The sequence below is a fragment of the Xylaria bambusicola genome (genome assembly GCF_022495145.1).
Source record: "Xylaria bambusicola strain CBS 139988 unplaced genomic scaffold F5B22scaffold_23, whole genome shotgun sequence".
Taxonomy (NCBI): domain Eukaryota; kingdom Fungi; phylum Ascomycota; class Sordariomycetes; order Xylariales; family Xylariaceae; genus Xylaria; species Xylaria bambusicola.
Genome location: NW_025953576.1, coordinates 531,987 through 545,159, shown reverse-complemented (window position 1 = coordinate 545,159; position 13,173 = coordinate 531,987). Strand labels below are relative to the sequence as shown.

General features: G+C 48.2%; 6 protein-coding genes across 6 annotated transcripts; 2 read left to right on the top strand and 4 right to left on the bottom strand.

Annotated features, from left to right (window-relative positions):
• Positions 1 to 380: 380 nt before the first annotated feature.
• On the bottom strand, positions 381 to 1,487 carry F5B22DRAFT_636727 (uncharacterized protein; the record flags this gene model as incomplete). Its single annotated transcript, XM_047977330.1, has 3 exons — positions 381 to 1,046; positions 1,111 to 1,263; positions 1,329 to 1,487. The coding sequence occupies 3 exons, from the start codon at positions 1,485 to 1,487 to the stop codon at positions 381 to 383; spliced, it is 978 nt and encodes a 325-aa protein (XP_047830487.1).
• Positions 1,488 to 2,138: 651 nt separating this feature from the next.
• On the bottom strand, positions 2,139 to 4,056 carry F5B22DRAFT_608703 (major facilitator superfamily domain-containing protein). Its single transcript, XM_047975091.1, has 3 exons — positions 3,987 to 4,056; positions 3,424 to 3,894; positions 2,139 to 3,330 (listed from the first exon to the last, which is right to left on the bottom strand). Exons 2-3 carry the CDS (start codon positions 3,851 to 3,853, stop codon positions 2,348 to 2,350), a joined length of 1,413 nt encoding a protein of 470 aa, XP_047830486.1. The 5' UTR covers positions 3,854 to 3,894; positions 3,987 to 4,056; the 3' UTR covers positions 2,139 to 2,347.
• A 579-nt stretch (positions 4,057 to 4,635) lies between these two features.
• Positions 4,636 to 5,708, top strand: F5B22DRAFT_608700 (S-adenosyl-L-methionine-dependent methyltransferase; the record flags this gene model as incomplete). The annotated part of the gene is made up of 1 exon (XM_047975090.1): positions 4,636 to 5,708. The coding sequence occupies exon 1, from the start codon at positions 5,053 to 5,055 to the stop codon at positions 5,704 to 5,706; it is 654 nt and encodes a 217-aa protein (XP_047830485.1). The 5' UTR covers positions 4,636 to 5,052.
• A 2,108-nt stretch (positions 5,709 to 7,816) lies between these two features.
• On the top strand, positions 7,817 to 8,385 carry F5B22DRAFT_656366 (uncharacterized protein; the record flags this gene model as incomplete). Its single annotated transcript, XM_047979955.1, has 1 exon — positions 7,817 to 8,385. One exon carries the CDS (start codon positions 7,817 to 7,819, stop codon positions 8,360 to 8,362), a length of 546 nt encoding a protein of 181 aa, XP_047830484.1. The 3' UTR covers positions 8,363 to 8,385.
• Positions 8,386 to 8,830: 445 nt separating this feature from the next.
• F5B22DRAFT_608698 (heterokaryon incompatibility protein-domain-containing protein) lies at positions 8,831 to 11,030 on the bottom strand. The gene has a single exon (XM_047975089.1). It carries the CDS (start codon positions 10,935 to 10,937, stop codon positions 9,048 to 9,050), a length of 1,890 nt encoding a protein of 629 aa, XP_047830483.1. The 5' UTR covers positions 10,938 to 11,030; the 3' UTR covers positions 8,831 to 9,047.
• A 626-nt stretch (positions 11,031 to 11,656) lies between these two features.
• F5B22DRAFT_608696 (DnaJ domain-containing protein) lies at positions 11,657 to 13,089 on the bottom strand. Its single transcript, XM_047975088.1, has 3 exons — positions 12,852 to 13,089; positions 12,579 to 12,767; positions 11,657 to 12,453 (listed from the first exon to the last, which is right to left on the bottom strand). Exons 2-3 carry the CDS (start codon positions 12,732 to 12,734, stop codon positions 11,959 to 11,961), a joined length of 651 nt encoding a protein of 216 aa, XP_047830482.1. The 5' UTR covers positions 12,735 to 12,767; positions 12,852 to 13,089; the 3' UTR covers positions 11,657 to 11,958.
• Positions 13,090 to 13,173: the final 84 nt, after the last annotated feature.

The following is a 13,173-nucleotide window of genomic DNA, read 5'->3' as shown; positions in this document are numbered from 1 at the left end:
TAAAGCAAGTTCAGCTAATATTCCCAAAGTCAAGAGACACTGCACTATGATTATCTCTGTGCGCGATTCATCCCAAGTGCGCATGAGAGTAGGAAATCAATAGGTTTAGCTTGCAGAGGGGAAAAAAGAACTCGATACTCGCGGATAACTGTTCCGCATACATATTCTTTCGGTGTCAACGGTCACTTAAGCCTCTGATGTTATACGTTAAGGGGTAACCGTATATAGAATAGGACGATCCGAACATGTAGTGCAAATCTATCCCTAGCAACCCAACTTTTTTCTGCTGGAATTGATCATATCTTAACCTTCTCTGCGTGGAACAACGAACTTGTACGGCAACGATGCTTAAATCCCCGAGTCTGGTCTCCTCGCGCGACTTAAGTGAAAAGCAGGTTCTGTACCTGTCTGTGATATTGCAAGGCGCTCATTTCGGGGTACTTCGCCGGCTCTGAAGCAGTAACGAACTGACTCAGAGGAGCGATTGATACCTGTCGCTGCGCCTTGAAGAGATGCGCCACACTGTATCTCTCGGGGATTATAATCTCATCCATCTTCTTGAGACCCTCAGGGACAGTAACCTGGTGAATGCCAGCGACGACTTTTCCGTTCGTCCAGCGCATCAGGGTGTCACCAGCATTCACAATCATCTCGGTGGTGTCATTGGGCTCAATAGGGATGAAAGTGCCCGGCCGGGTCCGATCTTCCACCTCCAGGCCACCGGTGCTGTCTTGAAACAAAAGTGTGATGATACCCCAGTCTGAGTGCGGCGCGATGCGGCTCGTTCGCCCAGACCTCATTTCTTTGATGGCGATTTCGGGATAGTGGGTAAGACGGAGGTCCGCAGCGTTGGGGATGGAGCGTTCTTTCAACGACTCAGGCTTGAGACCGAGGGAAATCTCCAAGGCCTCAAGTAACGTAAGGCAAATAGCGTTTCCGTCCTCGTGTAACCTTTCCATGAAAGGGCGGAACCCCTGAAGCTCGGGGCTCTGAGGCCATTGGTTTGGGAACTCGGAGTCATTCGCAGACCCCAGATCAAAATGTTCCTGAGATTGAACATGAATATCGGATAAAGCAAAGCAGAATCGCTTGGCCTAGGCGGGTTCTTACCTTTGAGTCGGTGATGGGTTTGGACGTCTCAGCATCCACGAGTCTCGAAACATACTCGACCGATACACCGCTGTACCCGCGCACAGGCTTGGGTCCAATCACATTAGCAACCTCGTTCTTGGCTTCGACAGGTTGATGGAAGAATTCCTTGCTCTTGTCAAATGAAAGAGTCAGCAGCTGGATCAAATGGCGAAAGTCGGTGGCGTAGGTACACTTACCCATCTAAAGACCTCATCAAGCCTCTTCTTCTCGAGACCATGGTTGATGATCTTCACAAACCCGGTGTCTACCAGGCCAGCAAGAAGCTCGTCCGCAAATTGCTGACGCAACTGTTCGTCACCTGTCGTGAAGAGGCTCAAATCGAGCGTTGGAACCATTTTGTGTTCTGAGACTATTCCTAGGCTAATTATCCGTTTCTTCAAGGGTCGTCTAATGTGATCCCAAGATGGTCTTATGCTCATATGTGCCAATAACGCCCTCCGACCATCGGACGAGCGATTCGTGACTATATAGCAGTGCTGGTAGCAACGCCTCGGCTAACGACAAGCGTGTCAATCAAGCAATAGGAGTTGCCGCTGCACGAAAGGGCAATATGATAATCTGCCGTTGATTGTCCCTACTCCGGGCCAATGCTAACTTCCCGAGGTTGGAAGAGCCAAAGACAATTAACATGATTACGACGCAGAGTAAGCCTTCTACAAGGAAGTTGTTTAACAAAGTTCACGTTTCTCATTCTCACCTTCCTATCTTAAGCGTGAATGCTACATATCTAAGCGGTGAAGGCATAAGGGAATCAACAGCCTAATATGCTGATCGCCGTGATTATGTATCTCGTGGTTTCATTTTGATGGATTCATGACTGTTATTGTCACCAGTTAAGAGTATGGTCTCGTAAGAGCCAGAGTATAAGCCTTCGGATTCAAATAAGAAGGTTCTGATTCGGTCATTGGTCTCATATTAACGCACGGTGAGCAATGCGGGATTAGAGTGCAACTTGTAGTAGCATTTTAGCATCCTTCCGAGGCAGCAGTAGTAGCATTGCATATCGCGTCACCCAGACCCTGCCAAACGATCACAATCCTTTCATTCACACATTCACGAAACTGGGGTAGTCATACGGGCCGTTACGCTTCTGCAGGTCAAACTCAATATTTACACTTACCAAGCTATATGTTGAGGAGACGTCGAGGAAAAGACACGCAAGCCTCCGGAATATGCCTCTGCTTGAGTTTGAGCCCTACCACTTGACCCTCCAATCCCAGCCCTTCACCCGTATTCTTACCCACACGATGCACAAGAAAGCGGCGAGATAACTAGCAGCAGTATAGGCAATAGCACCCCAATAACCCTGTTTGCCCATCATTCCCGTAGCATCCAGAAGGCTTCCAGCAATGGGGATACTAATCAAACACCCCAAAGAACAAACCGTGTAGCACGTTGCATAGTATTTTCCGTAATCCTGGATATCGCATAACTGACCAAGGCAGATTGGCGTCAGGCTAACATTGGAACCACTCACAAACCCAAACAAGATGGTAAAGAGAATTAGGAGTGCTATGCTGTCGAAGTTTGGAGCCAGAGCATCGGGTAGCCAGAAACCAGCGACTGACGCTAGACAGAAAAATAGGGATACAATTAAAGTATTGTACCGACCAAATTGATCAGCCAGTGCGCCAGCCACGTAGCGACCGAAACAAGACGACCCATTAGCGATGGCGAGAAGCTGATATGCAAACGCAGCATCACCTGATAGTGTTTTGTCAGCCGGTAGGCCTTGCCGGTCTAAATAGTAACTCGGAATGTATGTCATCGGAACCAAGTACGCGAGATCAACGAGGAACAAGGCTGCGGTTGTCATCGACATGGCGCCGGTTCCATCCAAAAATATGCGCAGATCAGGTAACGTATCACGCCAAGTGGTATGTGGTCCGTTGCGTGGTGGAATCCTGCTTTGGCAAAATGTCACACTGATTGAACAGAGGATAAGCAAGATAAAACCGAGGATCCGTATAGACCAAGCCCATCCGACCTGAGGAAGAAGGGACTGCATCATAAGGGGGAAAAGTACACCGCCAACCCCGCCCCCTGTGAATGCTATGCCGCTGGCGAGCCCGCGGCGCTCAAAAAACCAATGAGCCACCGAGCCCATGGCCGGGGTAATGAGAAGAGACGCTCCTCCGCCGGCGAGAACAGAAAAGGCCAGGATGAATTGGTAGTACTCTGTGAAGGACTATGTGGTCAGCGTTGGATCCGGAAGAAGAGCCGTATACTGAACGCTGTATAGTATACGGCGTATAGGCAATGTGTTCTCACCTGTGCTGAAGCTGAGAGCGAACACGCCGACGAGAGTGCAGAGACTCCCGGCGATCAACAGCCCACGCGGTCCCTTGGCGTCAAACGTTGGACCAACTTGAGCTCCACAGATCCAGGTCATAAATGCGTAGACACCAAAGATCCAGCCAATGGTGCTAGGGGATTCATCGGGCAGCAGCTCTCTCGACACATACGCTTCGATCACCCCAGTCGAGTTGTATACTCCAAGGGATGCAGCTAATCCCGACCACGCTCCGAGCACCACCAGCCACGCCCTAACTCCTCCTTCCGGGTATGTGATGTCGTCGTCGATGAGAGGAGGGCCAGTAGGTCCTGAAACAGACGAGCCGATATCCAGAGGGGTTGTGTCGGCTTTCTCGACCAGCATATCTTTCCCACTGGTGTCAGTCGTCATGTGTTGGTTCTTCATTCTCACTGTCTGACTCAGCCAATTACTCTACCTAGCACTCACTGTGCAGATAAGATAGTCAGCTAACGGCTTAACAAAGGCAGACCTTGCTGTATATCGACAAGTCTTAGAGGTAGGTAAAAGCACAACCTACTGAGGTGAATTAAGCAAATGTGGAGGAAGGGATGAACGAGGAGCTGCGCCGGCAAATATCACTGAGCTAGCTGGTTGGTGACCCTGAGACCCGATGTTTAGGTGTTGACATACGGCATCTGTGTTTAGACCTGTAACGTATCAGGTAGCAGAGAAAAGGCGGTATGATGTCACGAGAGGCCAGTAAAGGAGCTTCACTGTTTTGGCACTTACTAGAAGCACGCCATTTGGGCATCTGGCCAAGCGTGATGAAAGCGGTAGGAACTTCAGGTTGCAGTAGGAGTTGGCTCTCCGACGATCGCTGTCTAGCTGTCGGGGAAGCTTTTCAATCCGTGATGTGGGTGATATCTACAGCACAACATGCATGCTGTGCAGCTCGTGTACCACACGAGGTAGGTAGCATTGTAGCACGGGCGGCAATGTGTTAGGCATGTCAGTTTCTGAGCTTACCCAGTGTCCCTACTTTATGTACCTTGCTGCCGACATGTGAATGGGGTCGCATGATATAGTAGCATTGCAGGTATACTGCTAGTGTTACCGTGGGTAGGGCGTAGTACGCATATTACATCAAGCCTTGGCTTGGCTCCTTTCAAGAAGGATGTCTCCGTTGATACAGGTTGAGTCATATGATATGAATTCATGGAAATGAGTGCTAGAATAGGTTGTTGTATCTTACAAGCATCAAACAGACTGTTTCTCTAACCAGAATAGTGTATACCCTACTTCAAAAGGAAAACTCAGGGCTGATACCACCTTGGAAGATACCGATTATCGCGCCTGTGCAGCACGACATGTTCGGTAGAAGCATCATGATCTTTACTGGCAAGAGATTCAACACAGATTTTGGGCTAAACTGGATCAGCGTATAGATAAACTTCATTGTCCAACCGATGAATTCTCCCGTAGATTTTCAGAGTAGGTCAGGACTCCGGTACCTGGGATTAGACGTACGTTCGGCATACATAGTGTCCTTGGCCTAATGCAATAGCATCGTCGTTGCGAATTTATAACCTTATAAGCTGCTCTGATCTTTGTTTAAAGCCTTCCAGCGTTACTCTTTAGACGGGATGGAAACCGAAAGAAACTTTGTTGCTCGCGCCCGCGCGTGTCGCAGCCACCAGGATATCCAGGATGTCTACGCTCAATGGGCCGACACATATGATAGCGACCTGGTAAATGGCGCGCACGACTATGTCGCACCTGTCATAGCTGCCGAAACAGCATACCAGCTCCTCAGTCATAACAGCGGAGCCGTGCTCGATGCTGGTTGCGGAACTGGGCTGGTTGGAGCAGCGCTCGCCAAGCGCGGCGCCACAGCCATCGACGGCCTGGACATATCTCCCCACATGCTCCGGATTGCGGAGACATCGGGGGCATATCATAACGTGTTCCTGGGGGACTTGACGAAAGAGATTGCCAAGCCCAGCCAGTCGTATGAACTGGTTACTTGTGTGGGCACGTTTACGCATGGACACGTCGGGCCCGTCCCTGCACTGCGACAATTTTCCCGGCTCCTGAAGGATGGGGGTCACATAGTGGCCACGGTACTAGAAGAGCTCTGGCTACCAGGCGGCTTCCAAGAGGAGGTCGGAAAGCTGGCGGCAGAAGGCCTGATGGACGTCATCAGCATCGAGCTCCATCCCTATCTGAAGGGTCAAGACCGAGCACACGTGCTGATTCTACGGAAGAAGAGAAAGAGGGTTTCAGTATCGACTCTGTAATACCTACCGGTACCTCTACTCTGTGTGTGTAGCGTGCCAGGCATCCACAGCCCCTGGTCCCCCGCAGTTGGACTTGATGATTGGAACAACAAGGGTTACATTCGGCTACTCACCTACGCTCTTGTCGCTGGTGTATTTACTTGGGACCCTGATACTCGCCATACCAAGGTTTTCACCGTGATCCGAAACTGGACAACAGCAGCCTTGACCAAATGGCATATATCTACAGTACGACCTATAGACAGATTGGAGTTAGCAGGTATATGCTGTATTCACTCGGGACCAGTTACCCTACAGTACATACCATATAGAATTACATACCTACCTACATCATACTTAGGATCGTATTAGCATTCTTCTTCATTCGGTCATTGAAATGTTACGATGTGTTCATAACTCGGGTTCCAAGGATAAACCTACTAATGGGTCTATGTCAGGCTTACGCTAATGTACCGTACTTACAGCGGTCCGATCCGCCCAGAAGACGCTAAAAAGCTTGATTGACTTGGCTCAGCTGGGGTGCGGGACAAGAATGCATAAATGGAGAGAAGCACTGGAGACATGGAGATGAGGTGAAGAATATGAAAGATGTCCGTTTGATTCATCAACTATTTCTTAGGACATAATTGGTTCCATGCATGACAATCATACTCTTCAGTAGAAGGGAAACACCCTGGACTGTTTTGCATTACTCTATTTGCTCATTTTTACATAGGCAAATACAAAAGCCACGTAGCGCAAATGGCAAGCGACAAGTTTGCTCTCACCTTCTCGCAGCGACTGCAAACAAAGGGATTCTATCCAGCTTGCCAGCGCCATAGGTCTATCTTGGCGTATCTTGGCGTATTTTGTAAAAGGCCTGGCGTAATCTCTCGGCTTTCTCCTAAGGCTGAGTTTATTACATGTGAAACCGTCAATATGTCATATGTCATGGCTACCTTTCCCTCACACCGTGTTCGTAAAGGTGATTTTCTCTATGCTTGTGCATCCAATGCTTCTGTGATCTCCGAGGAGTTTCATGGCCTCATAACGAGTGATAAGTATCATGTTTTCATTGGTAACTCGAGATTCTGGTGCCTGGTACAATACAAGATACACAAGATGACTCTAATCTTCGTGACTCAAAGTTTATGATTGCCCGGGTATCATTGAGATGAGCGCACTCTCGGTTCACTCGTTTCGCCTATTAGATTATTCATCACGCCAAGGTGATCTTGGTCACACCGGTATAACCTGGGCGTACGCAGCGGAAGGTATCATACACGTGCGGACGAACTACATGATTCCAAGTCCACGTGGACAATGAGCTACAGTCGCACCGACACCCTCTTCCCTGATCGCGTTTGCATTGCTTCGCACATCAGCTCTTCTAGCTATGACTTCTTTTCTCGGGGTGATTAACGGCGATTATGTATCTATTCCCATTATGCCTAGTATGTTCTAACTTAAACCAAATATGCTGAATACAGATTCTGTTACCATTACACAACCATACTTCTAATCTCAGTTCTTTAAGGTGTAGCAATATAGCATATGTTTGACTTTGATTAGATAGAGTGCTAATACAATATATTTCTTGCCATAAACAGTCGTTGCTCAAATCTAAAGCCACGGACCGCGTCCCGTAGCACAACACCGTCTTGAGGGTCATCTGTCATATCTCACCGAGGCGATACCCCCAATTAGAAGCGCTTTTCAAATTAGTTGCCTAACTTGTAAGACATTTTCTAGTCACCAATACTATGAGAGGCGAAAGTAACACGTCTCGAGTTCTGTTACAGCGTAGCCTGTCCTTCAGAACTTCCGGTAAACAATTTGTACAACGTTTGATCATGTTTGCGCATTCGTTTGCTTCACAAAATCTCTTCATTCATATGCCTTATATTCCAGCGGCTGTTCCAACCGTATCAACCCAATCTCTTTTCCCTCATAAGCTCTATCGAGAGGCTGAACCTTTGCACGGGTCTACCCCTTTTTTGTGATCCTTCCGGCATCATATTCTGATGTGAGTATTGAAAATGATCTGCCACTGTGTTAATTTTCATACGAAACTAACACATAAATAACACGACATTTCTAGGTTCGACTCTTTGCTCACTTCAGCACTATCATGCCCAACAGAAATAAGACCAGAGTATTCGTGGCGTTGTACTCTCGTCAAGGGATAACATCTCATGAGCAGAGCCATGAGTTGGGGTATGCCAGGTTTCATTGGGCTATATGGACTGAGCCGAAAGGGAGCACTGGGGACGGATCTTGTTACCAGGTTATCAAGGCAGACACGTATGTCAATATCCCAGATTCCGGTGGTTGGCGCTACAATTACATCAAAGCCGCCAACTGTCCTCGAAGCCGCTCGATGCTGGGACGTATAATGGTTGGCAAGATCCCCAATGGCATCGACCAAGATGCAGTGGACGACGTTCTCTCGAAAGTCCCAGTACCCAGAGACAACACCGACCCCGCCGAGAACTGCGTCAGCTGGACTCTGGCTGCTCTAAAGGAACTTGTACAACATGGTTGGGTGGACGATTATTTCGATCTAGAGCACTTTATGGACTGGGCGTTAGAACGTGCAACTGAATGGTGCAGTATTGAGCGCAGACCTGATGGACAGAAGGAGAAATTGAATTATACACGCCGGCCGTTTCCTTAGGTCAGTCTAGTGGAGAGTCACGGGCTATCACAGCATCGCCATCTTTCTTTTTATTTTGCAAGAAAGTCTAAGTTGAAGTGGCTTAAATTCGTTGAATTATCCAGCCATGAACTAAAAGGTGCTAGAAACTGTTTAAATAAGCAGTCTCGGTGATAATCATAGCCTCCTTACAAGCTATACAATAATGGAACCGAATTCATATAACTGTTGTTGTTACTTTTGGAAATATGTGTCTGTTGTATACATACCTGCATGCCTAGGTCGAATAGGGTAGATGAATATCACGTTACGCGTCAAGTAGAGGGTCCAAAAGTAGAAAGAAAAAAAAAAAAAAAAAAAGGCAAGTTCCAGTTGCGTAGATAGGTAGAAGATCACAGAAAGGCTTAATAACTATTGCTTCCTGACCTTCCAACTCTTCAGGGGCTCCAACGCCCCTTTATAAAGTCATAAGAGCTTATATAGCCCTCCCTAGGGTCTTTGTGACTGTGTCTCCTGACATTACGGCAGGCATCAGTTAGGCGACTTATTCGCTCTGAGGATTGACATCCATTTGAAATCATCGTCGCCATCATCGAATCACGACGAGCTCACAGACCTCACCCCATAGACTCTACAATTCACGTTACATGGGGCATGTAGGCCGTTTAATACCAACTACCTGCCCAAGCCTTAGACGTACTGCCGACTACTCAAATTGAATAATGCTAGATGCCTCGCCTATGATACGTTTCTCTTCAACAACTTCGCCGTCCATAACACCATCAACGTAGCATTCACCGACGATGGTGTATGTTCCGCGCCTAGTCGGCCGTACGACAAAAGGTACCTCGCCACCAACAAGAATACAGATGCAATCCCCAACCTCTGATGTCTGTGGTATTTGGGCAAAGCGACCGTTTTCCGTGATGCAGAACTTCAGCCACGATGCCATTGCAACTATACTTGTATCGATGACCGCAGAACATTCACTCATAGACGCTGTCTGCTCCTTAGTTCCGCCTTGCTTGCTTGCCACGCGTTCAGCTGCCCACTGCATATACTGCGGGAAAGCACCCACTACTTCTGGAGATAGGCGGTTGCGCATGATATCCATATCGCACACCATTGTGCGAGAAAAGGCCATCATACGATCGTCGTCGGGGTCAGCATTATTGGAACCGTTAGTTTGGGGGAAAGCAGTGTGATAGCAACTTTCCAACCATCGGGCGAGTCGCTTCTTCCTTCGCTCTATCAACGGATCTACCAGGGACCCCGGCGAAGATCGCAGCTCAGGAATGTCGACCAACAACATCTCGACCATGGAGGTGGCGAATGTTTTGACAGTATCGACCAACCAGCCCTGGCATTTGAGAATTTCTTGATCGTCAGATACACTTACAATCGGCTTGGAACGTCCTCCGGCGAAGAAGGCCTGTGGTCTGACCGTATAGCTGACCATGACATCTGAGTTGATGAGTCGGAAATCGGGAGCCCACGACGGCAGCCCTTCAAGTCTCTCAATATCCGGGTTGACAAAACCGATCCTGTCAGGCGCCAGACTCAGCAGTTTCAGACTCTCGCCTTGCACCAACATTGCCACCGCAAAACGTCGAAATACCTCGCAGACCGAGACATGATAGTCAGGTAAAATCGTGGGCCCGATAGCGCCAAGACTCAGTAGTGAATAGACGTGGTCTCTAGGGTCCGTGCAGTCAAAATCGATAGTAGCTACGATACCATCAACAAGAGTGGCGTGTCGTCTAAAGATTTGGACCATGAGGACATTGGTAACACAAATCACCGGCGGAGCAATAGTCTCTAGCACTGTATTCCCAGTCTTCAAGGTTAGAAGCCTCTGGATTCCCAGCAGCCCCATACTAAACGCAAGCTTCGCCAAGTCTGGCCAGGGGATCTCAATCCCACCGCCGATATATAACATTGCTTCCTTAGCGAGTGCAACCTCTTGAACAACCCACTTGCGACGGAACCAAGGCCGTTCCAGCAATGCCACCAATGGCACCCAGTCATGATCTAGCAAGCTCGGCTTGCCCTCGTCATAGAGACGCTGCGATTCAAGGTGTGTAGCCTCTAGCTTGGCCGCTATGTCGGCGGGATCCTCCGGGTCGATCTCGGGCAACAGCTCGAGAGCACGGCGAATAGAGACGGCCACGCTAGGCGACACGGTTCCGAAGACGGGGTCGCTGGCAATACCGAGCCAGACCAGTGTACGCGTCGCCTGTGAGTAGATATGAGGCATCAACAGCACTTGCCCACTCTTTTCGGCTAAGTCAGCCTGGTTAATGCAGATGGCATCGGCCCAGACAACTCGAGGACGATCGGGATACCGAAAGTGCACAAGCCCCGTAAATAGACTATTGGTGATGGTGAGGGTGGCATTGTTGCATGTCACTTGCTGCTCTTCTTGCGCTCTGCCCCAACAGTACGAAATTGCCTCAAAATCGGGTGCGGTATCAAGGCTTGTGGTCACGAGAGACAGATGGATCGGGTCAGTCTCTATGCCTGGATGAAGATGCACCAACCGAATGGTTCGTAGGGTTTCGATGGCTCTGTATTCATAAGTAGTGTCCTCGGCCATGTTCTCAATGAACAGCCTGGAATAGACCCAGGTATAGTTTATGTATCAGCTCTTAAGAATGAGATGATAAGTTCAGTTCAAGGATGGTTTGATAATTATACTTGTTTAGGTGAGCTTGGCACTCCACAAAGTTAGCCTCGTTCGTCTGTTTTTGACCTTAGCGTATAATATAGAAGCGCGAGCATCAGACTTGTCCAACTCTCCAATCTCAATATCATGACAAAGCATTGAGAGGGAATACACTCACACAACTTCGCAGTCTTTCGTCTATCAAAATACAGATGGAACGTGTTCCTCTTACATAGTACGCACTCAGTTGGGCCTTGGCATACGCTTGTGACGATTGCAAGGCCCGTAAGTCTGGGTGAAGAAACTGAACAACTGTTGAGTTCATCGTAGAGTCCTGTCATACTGTATTGAGTTAGCCAAGAAGCGACTTGCCTTCCTTTTTTTCCTTTCATACTTTGCTGGCCTATTTAATTGATATCTCGTGCTCCATTGTAGGGTAGTCAGCCTAGCTGGATAACTATAACATTATGGTGAACTTAACGATCTACCGCTGAGAGTACAGCAGAGAAAAATACAACATACTTCTGCAATGATCAGAGTCTATCGTATACCTGAGCTACCAGGTTCGTGACATAGCATTTTGGTTATGCAGAGTCTTAAAGTTCACATGTTGATAAAATCTAGTCAAGGGAAGCCACGGTTCACGGAGTGTGAGAACTGCGCCCATTGGGTGCTGTCTTGATAATGATTATTGCATAAAGCTTGGTTCGTAGACCTAAGTCATCACCAGAAAGACTAGCAAAGTCCCAGCCCATCACCTCCACAACATTACTTTATCTCAGCGTTCAATACCCTGTAAATTTCTCTTGAGATAAGTATTCAGCAACTTCTTGATCAGCTCCTGGGGGCCCAATGACAATTGCTTGCATGGCCGTTCTTACTCTTCAGGGAGCTTCCTAGCCGCGTCCAGAGCACATCTTTGACATGGTTCAGTTGTTCTTGCTCTAGCCCTTTACATCTCCGTTTGCGTTCCGACGTGTCTTACTCCTGGTAGCTGTTCATCTTCTCCATTTTCATTCTGTTCCTCTTGTTGTTGCGTAGTTTCCTCCTCTTTTTCTTGTCGCGCAGCCCCCTCCTGTCGTCTCAATTCCTCCTCCATCTTCTGAGGATTTTTGAGACACTCTATCGTCATCACCATGACGGCGACAACAAGTTCACAAATACACAGCTCCATAGCAAGGAACGCCTTTCTGGACTTCTTGGAAGAGAGAGTAGCCTCATAGTCGCGTCGTCGGCGTTTCTCTTCTTCTTCGAGCTGAGCAATCTCAGCTTCTAGATTGCTCAACTTCTGCCTCGCTTCCAAGACCTCATTATCCTTGGTAGACATCTTAGCATACATTTCCTCTAGCATACGTAATCGCAACCGTCCCTCTTCGCTGCCTGGTCGTACAGTATCGTATATTTTCCGTTTGGTGGAGTCGCTGAGTGTCTCGTACGCCGCTTGAAGCTAGAATTGCCAGATATTAGCTGGGGGCATGCTCCCGAGGCTGGGGTTTGGATACAGAGAAAGCTGAGGCTAAAGGGCTCCAAGTCATCAAGTGGGAAGTGGGAAAGGGGAAGATGTGTGCTAACCTTTTGGAACTGTTCTTTCCCATCTGGCCTGGAGTTTTTATCTGGGTGTGTGTGTCTTGCTAGTCTATAGTATGCCGTTCGGATTTCTCGATCATCTGCGGTCGCAGTCACGCCCAATATCGCGTAATAGTCATCGAAAACTATGTCAGACTCCATTTTTTCTTGCTTGGTGATTCTGCTTGGGTATGCCTATAGCGTAAGGTTTAAAATGGTGAGGTTCTCTTGTCCGTGTCTTCGGCGATAGTGAACGGAGCCTTGTGGAACAGTGCGAACCTCGTGGTGTATTTAGTCTGAGCGGTGCATAGCCATCTTCTGGTGGCTTGATTGCAGCATGGACAAGTCGTAACCGAGAATGTAGCACTGGGTCATCTCTACTAGGTATAGCCAAGTTCAATGAGGAAGTACTAAATGTTCATAGGTCAATAGCCAAACAATCACTCATCCCTATTAAGAAGGGCGTAGGTCAGTGTTCAGCTTGGGGGGGAAAATCCTTCTGAGACATAGCATGTGCATATCCTCACAACTCTCGTGAATCTATAAGTACATATACAGATCTATAAATAAACCTAAAGCGAGACCTTTCGTCTCGAACGCC

Bases quoted from the DNA above. Each gene is read 5' to 3' on its own strand.
- F5B22DRAFT_608703 (XM_047975091.1), bottom strand. From the start codon at position 3,853: ATGAAGAACCAACACATGACGACTGACACCAGTGGGAAAGATATGCTG. The intron at 3,331-3,423 runs GTGAGAACACAT...AGTCCTTCACAG, and splicing joins CGCTCTCAGCTTCAGCACAG to AGTACTACCAATTCATCCTG.
- F5B22DRAFT_608698 (XM_047975089.1), bottom strand. From the start codon at position 10,937: ATGGCCGAGGACACTACTTATGAATACAGAGCCATCGAAACCCTACGA.
- F5B22DRAFT_608696 (XM_047975088.1), bottom strand. From the start codon at position 12,734: ATGGAGTCTGACATAGTTTTCGATGACTATTACGCGATATTGGGCGTG. The intron at 12,454-12,578 runs GTTAGCACACAT...TGGCAATTCTAG, and splicing joins GGAAAGAACAGTTCCAAAAG to CTTCAAGCGGCGTACGAGAC.